Source organism: Mastomys coucha, unplaced genomic scaffold (assembly GCF_008632895.1).
Source record: "Mastomys coucha isolate ucsf_1 unplaced genomic scaffold, UCSF_Mcou_1 pScaffold4, whole genome shotgun sequence".
Classification (NCBI taxonomy): domain Eukaryota; kingdom Metazoa; phylum Chordata; class Mammalia; order Rodentia; family Muridae; genus Mastomys; species Mastomys coucha.
The window spans coordinates 20,286,449-20,292,679 of NW_022196910.1; the positions used below are offsets into that span (position 1 = coordinate 20,286,449).

Consider the following 6,231-nt stretch of genomic DNA (forward strand, 5'->3'; position numbering starts at 1 on the left):
GAATTGTTTCTTTTCTTCAAGGGACCCAGAAAAAAAAAAAAAGTGAAGCTGTAAACACAATTAAAACCTAAAAATAGTGAGGACCAACTTCAGACACTTGCCACTCTCCTTAAAATAGTTTCCACGTGACAGGCTGTAGAGTCCTTCACACAGTCTGATTAATAGAGCATCCAAGTAATTGGTTTCACTGCTCTCACGCAGAAACCAAGGAATGATCAAGAGGGAAATGTGAATCAATAAGAAAAGTTGTCATTTGTTATGAATGTGTAAGAACAGGCATTTGAGATTAAAAAACCCTAATATGTTTGTTCATAAATCGGTCATATTTTAAAGCCCTGTCAGTTTCCCTTTCATTGGGGATAATATTAATACTTTGATACTGGTAAAATCCAGACAATTCTTAACACTTCGTGGTTGTTTCAAAACGGTGTGTGTTTCACACAAGATTCGTTTCTAGCATACCAATGATAGAGTCTTTCCATATCTAGAAAACGAAGAGCGCTTCATCTACAATTGAGTCTAGCTCGGGGGCACTTGGATCATCACAACTGGGAGTTAAAGGCATTTAGGGGTTGGGCAGAAGAGGCCAGGGACACTTCCTAGCATCCTATGGTGCCCAGGAAAGCCCCCACAACACTGAGCCTCCACCCCAAAATGTCAATGATGTGTGATGATAAACCCTAACTTTCAGGTTCCCCTCACTCCCCATCCTAACTCCCCAACACAGGGTATACACCGATAGGAAAATCCAAGCATATCACCAGTAAGATGTGAATGACACACAATGACCTTTTTAATCTCTTTTTCATCCTGCTTCTGTCCCCAAGCTCACTGATTTCCACATCGGATTCAGAAATATCCAAATGGAGATGAAAAAAACAAACAAAAACAAAAACAAAACAAGCAAACAAACAAACAAACAATTGTAAAGTCTTCCAGGTCCTCCACTATTCTTACCTAACTAATTCCACGTATTCACTAACTGTAGACACTATAACTAGTTTTATGGCCTGCATCTAAAGACTAATAATATTCAGCAAGTTTGAATGAGGTCGAAGTAGGTTGCAACTAAAATTTTTTTTAAAGAAAATCAAAAGAGAAAACTCGGGCGCATGTATACATACTATTTTTATCAGTTTTTTTTTAATCTAAGGTAGCCACCAAATATTTTTTTATGTGCCAACAGTTTCACTGATCATTAAAAACTAACAAAAAGTGATAACTTTTTTTTAAAGGATACTATTGCTGCTCCAACAGATTGAACTGATTCCATGCGGTGATGTGTGAGGGCTGAATTTATCCACCAATGTCAGAAATGAGGCATCCCATATTTTAACGTCATCTCCTGATGAAGCAAATCTGAGGTTTTCCTGCATGACTGGGCCTATAAAAAGTTTAGAACAACATATTTAAAACGCAATTACAGAAAAGCAAGTTTTAAAAGCAGAAATGCTCCTGATCTAAAGGCAGGGGTGTTACTTGTCCATTTCTGTCCACCTTTATTCCTAACAGCACACATAGAGAGCACTATGAGTGATTTAAACACAGCCAATCATGCAGTGTTTAGTTTAGATCATCCTTCCAAGAGTCCCCTCTGCATCTACGAAACACCCAACCACCTCAGCCTGCCTTACAGGACAGGCATGCCTGTGTGGCTGTCCTCCCTCTCTTGCCAGAGCCACTAGATCCGGACACTGGCCTTCTTCATGTCTATGAATCAAGCCAAGCACCTCCTCATCTTAGTGCAGTCACCTGCTGCCCCCCTCTACCTATAAACCATCTCCTTATATTTCAGGCCTCGGCTCAAAACATCTCTGCTTCTAAAAGGTAGGTTCTCCACCTACTGTGGCAACAAAAGCCCTTTATCAGCAGTTACCCTGTATCCCACCACCCAATTCAGTTTCTTTCATGGAACTTTTGCTTTCTTCTTTGTTCCCATAACAATGTCTGCCTCCTCACACAGGAGTTTTGAAATATTCTTGATCCATACTAAGTACTCCACAAAGAAATGTACTAAGAAATATTCTTGTATATTTTTTAATGTGCTATAATCTAGCCTTCCTAGAAGTCTAAACTCCATTATCCCAAGTTTTCCAACCTCTAAAATTAACAACAAGGTTAAAGAAGTTGCCACTGTATCCTAATGCCGACTCTTGGTCCAGGACCTCTCACTTTTTATTCAATGTAATGTTCCAACACATAAATCTGACAGAGTGATGCCACAAGCCAAAGCCAAAGCAGCCTAGACAGTGGAGAGGCTGCTCCAAGTACTCTGAAGGGCAGCAGGTACTGTGGAAGACAGTGTATTTAAGCATACACAGGAGAGAGGAGGGCAAACAGACTCCCACAGCCTCTATGGGTGGTAGGAGAGTACTGTTATTACAGGGCTGGCAGTGGTGGTGGTGCAGGCCTTTAAACCCAGGCAGAGGCAGGTGGATCTGTAAGTTTGAGGCCAGCCTAGTCTGTGGAGCTAGTTCCAGACAGCCAGGCTACACAGAAAAACCCTGTCTCAGAAACAAAACAAAACCAACAATGAGTTCTATATTATTATCCATTTAACTATATTATGTATCCATAACTACATCCATGTTGATGATACAATTTATCCTATTGCCTATGTCTAAAGATGAATATACAATGAGTTTGAGTGAAGTGAGTTATAACCAATCTTTATATATATATATATATGTATATATATATACATGTATATATAAAATCAATGGAGAAAACTAAGGCACAAGAAAATGTACTATTTTTAATCCATGTTCCTCTGTGTGTATGTGTGTGTTTGTGTGTGTGTGTGTTTAATCTATGGTAGTCACACAAAATATATTTCTTTTTATAGGTCAACACAGTTTCATTGATACTTGAAGTCTAATAAAAAGTGGTTACTTTTTTTTAAAGGGATGCTACTGCTGCTCCAACATACTGAATTGATTCCCTGCGGTGACATATGGGGGCTGAATTTATTCACCAATGTTAAAGGCCAACAACGGTCACAGACACACGCCCGGTCACAGACACACGCCCGTATCATCAACAAAGCACCACACATATCTCTAATGGGCTCCAGAGGATAAACTAAAAAGCATAAGGCAAAAACCATTGATTACCAAGAAGAAGAAGAAGAAGAAAAATTAAGGTTTAAGGAAAGGATAAAACATTTAGCCAGAAACTCCCATGATTTGTTGTTGTGCATATTTTGGAATACAGTAGTATTGTGGGTGGTTCCGAGTGGGTGGTTCTAGGGCCCCTGGAAGGTGCTGCTAAAAACTTGTAGAGTCACCTGTTGAGTTGTAGACAATGTTTCTATTTGGTGACTGAAGCATGTACACTATGCCACTAGTTCCCCAGTTTAAGAAAAAAAAACACAGTAGAAAAGTTGAACTCTTAAGAGCAGTAAATACTGGTGCAAGCTGTTGCTACCAGAACCCCACACAAGGAGCCTACTGTGCAGTGTGGTGCAACGGGTGGATCAAGGTTCCTCAACAGCTGAGTTAAGCGACCCGCACAACTACAGCGACGCTGACTTGACAGAGTCATCTCACAGTTCCCTCGCTTGCCTTCTGGGATCTGACATCAGTCCCCTGGAGAGGATCCCGAGAAAGAAGAGCGACGGAGAGAACAACTGCACACTCTGCAGAAGAGTTCTCTGGAGTCGCACCCCGAGCCCAGGACGGCGGCGTTCAGCAGCTACGGGGGAGCCAGACTCGAGCCTCGGGGTGAGCAAGCCGCCCGGGGCACCTCGGCCCGTAGGTCCGGGGCCCGCGACCCAGTCCGGTCCCGTCCCGGGCCACTCTCCTCCGCGAGCGCGCCCGTAGCCGCAGCCGCAGCCGCCCAGCGCAGGGCCGAGGAGGCTGACCTCGGGGTCTCCAGCCCAAAGCCAGAGCGCTCACAGAGCCTCCCGGTCGGGAGGAACCTCACCTCTCAAACGTGGGGCCACAGAGGGGGCCCGGCTCCACCCGCTCCTCGCTGCGCTTCCGGCTCCCGCCTGGACTGTTAAACTTGGGCGGCCGGAAGTCCCGCCTCTCATGACGTCACGGAAGAGGCGGCGCCGCGAGCGCTGAGCCAGCTCGTGCTGGGTGGCGGCCCACACTGGGGCGGGTGCAAAGAAAGTTTTCCTAGCCTGTAGCTACTAGCCTTTGTCACTCATTTGTTTGCTGGCTACTGTGTGCCAGGCAGTGTTAGGGCGTGGGTGTGCATCACCGGGTTTAGCCTGAAGGGACAAGAGGTCAATCAACAAGTAGGGTCCTCGGCCTAATGGAGATTACAGTCTAGTGTAGGAAGTTAGTTTTAACAATTCTGTGGGAAAAGGGAAGACAAGAATAAAAGATGAGAAATTCAAGGCCAACCCAGGCAACTCTCAGTTCACACACACACACACACATACACACACACACACATAAAGGTCACAAAAAAGAACGCTCTTAATAAAGGCAATTAGCATGGATGTTGGATGTTGGTTTAGGATAGTATTTCATGAAGAGGAAACCAAGGAAAGCTGCGGATTAAATATCTAACTTCAAAGGGGTGTGCGGTGGTATATGCCTTTAATCTAAGCCTTTAATCCAAGCACTGGGGAGGCAGAGGTAGGCGGATTTCTGAGTTCAAGGCCAGCCTGGTTTACAGAGTGAGTTCCAGGACAGCCAGGGCCACACAGAGAAACCCTGTCTCAAAAAAAACCAAAACAAAAAAAAAAAAAAAAAAAAACAAAACAAAACAAAAAACAAAAAACAAAAAACAAAAAAAGAAAAGAAAAGAATGCTTCAAGCAGAAAACAAATTCTCACATTGAAACCAGCAAGAAAGCTTAAGACTGGGTCATGTGGTAGGGAAAAATGTAGACACCAAAACTATTTCTTAATTAAAAGTGAGATATTTCATAACAATGAAAGTAAATAAGCTTGGCTTATTTACTCACACTAGAAATCCCAACACCCAGGAGACTAAGACAGAAGGATTGTCATGAGTTTAATGTAAAACATTAACTGAAAAAGAAAAACAAACAAATAAAGGAAGTGAATAAAACTATTCAAGACTCAAAAATGAAAAATAGAAACAATAAATACAAAATGTGGGAATTATGGAAATGAAAAATTTAGGAATGCAAACAGGAACTACAGAGGCAAGCTTCACCAACAGAATACAAAAGATAGAAGATAAAACCCTCAGGCATTGAAGATATGATAAAAGAAAATGATAAACTTGTCAAAGAAAATGTTAAATCTAAAAATTCCTGATGCAAAATCTTACAGAAAATCTGAAGCACTATGAAAAAAGTAAAACCTAAAAATAATGGGAATAGAGGAAGGAGAAGAATCCCAGCTCAAAGGCCAAGAAATATTTTCAACAAAATCATAGAAGAAAAGTTTTCTAACCTAAAAAGGAGATGTCTATAAAGGCACAAGAAGTTTACAGAACACAGAATAGTTTGGACCAGAATAGACAGTCCCCTCACCATATAATAACTAAACAGTAAATATTCAGAACAAAGAAAAATTATTAAAAGGAAAATGCAAAGGAAAAAGACCAATAACATTTAAGGCAGACCTATTAGAGTTACACTTGACTTCTCATTAGAGACAATAAAAGCCAGAAGGAGCTGCAGACTCTAAGAGGCCATAGATGCCAGCCCAGATTACTATACCCAGCAAAACATTCAATCACATTGATGAAGAAAATAAGACATTCCAAGATAAAATCAATTTTCAATAATATATACTACAAATCCAGCCCTACAGAAAGTGCTTAAAGGAAAATTCCAAACCAGTAAGATTAACTATATTCATGAAAACACAGGAAATAAATAATCTTAGACCAGAAAAGCCAAAAGAAGGGAAACATACCACACATGTACCACCACCACCACTACCACCATCAACAACAACAAAATTACAGTAATCATTGGTCATTGATATCTCTCTATATCAATGGTCTCAGTTCTCCAATAAAAAGACACAATTGACAAATGAATGCAAAAACAAGATCCATCTTTCTTCTGCAACCAAGAAACACAATGCAACATCAGGGACAGACATTTCCCCAGGGTAAAGAGTAGGAAAAAAAGATATTTCAAACAAATGGACCTAAGAAGTAAGTTGCTATAGCCATTTTAATATAAAATACATTTCAAATCAAAATTAATCAAAAGAGATGGGAGAAGACACTACATATTCATCAAAGGAAAAATACACAAAGGCAACATTTCAATTCTTAACATCTATGTCACAGT

General features: G+C 41.0%; 1 protein-coding gene across 2 annotated transcripts in view; it reads right to left on the reverse strand.

Moving 5' to 3' along the window:
* The window catches only part of Nedd1 (NEDD1 gamma-tubulin ring complex targeting factor), a 43,277-nt gene extending 39,189 nt beyond the window's left edge, over window positions 1-4,088 (reverse strand). The window contains exons 1-2 of one of the 2 annotated variants that reach the window (XM_031349376.1): window positions 3,925-4,088; window positions 1,241-1,384 (exon numbers count right to left, since the gene is read on the reverse strand). In XM_031349376.1, coding sequence (XP_031205236.1) covers window positions 1,241-1,384; window positions 3,925-4,033 — 253 coding nt within the window. In that variant the 5' untranslated portion in view covers window positions 4,034-4,088. Of the gene's footprint in view, window positions 1-1,240; window positions 1,385-3,563; window positions 3,845-3,924 lie in introns of those variants that run through there. The other variant, XM_031349377.1, reaches the window with a different exon arrangement.
* Window positions 4,089-6,231: the final 2,143 nt, after the last annotated feature.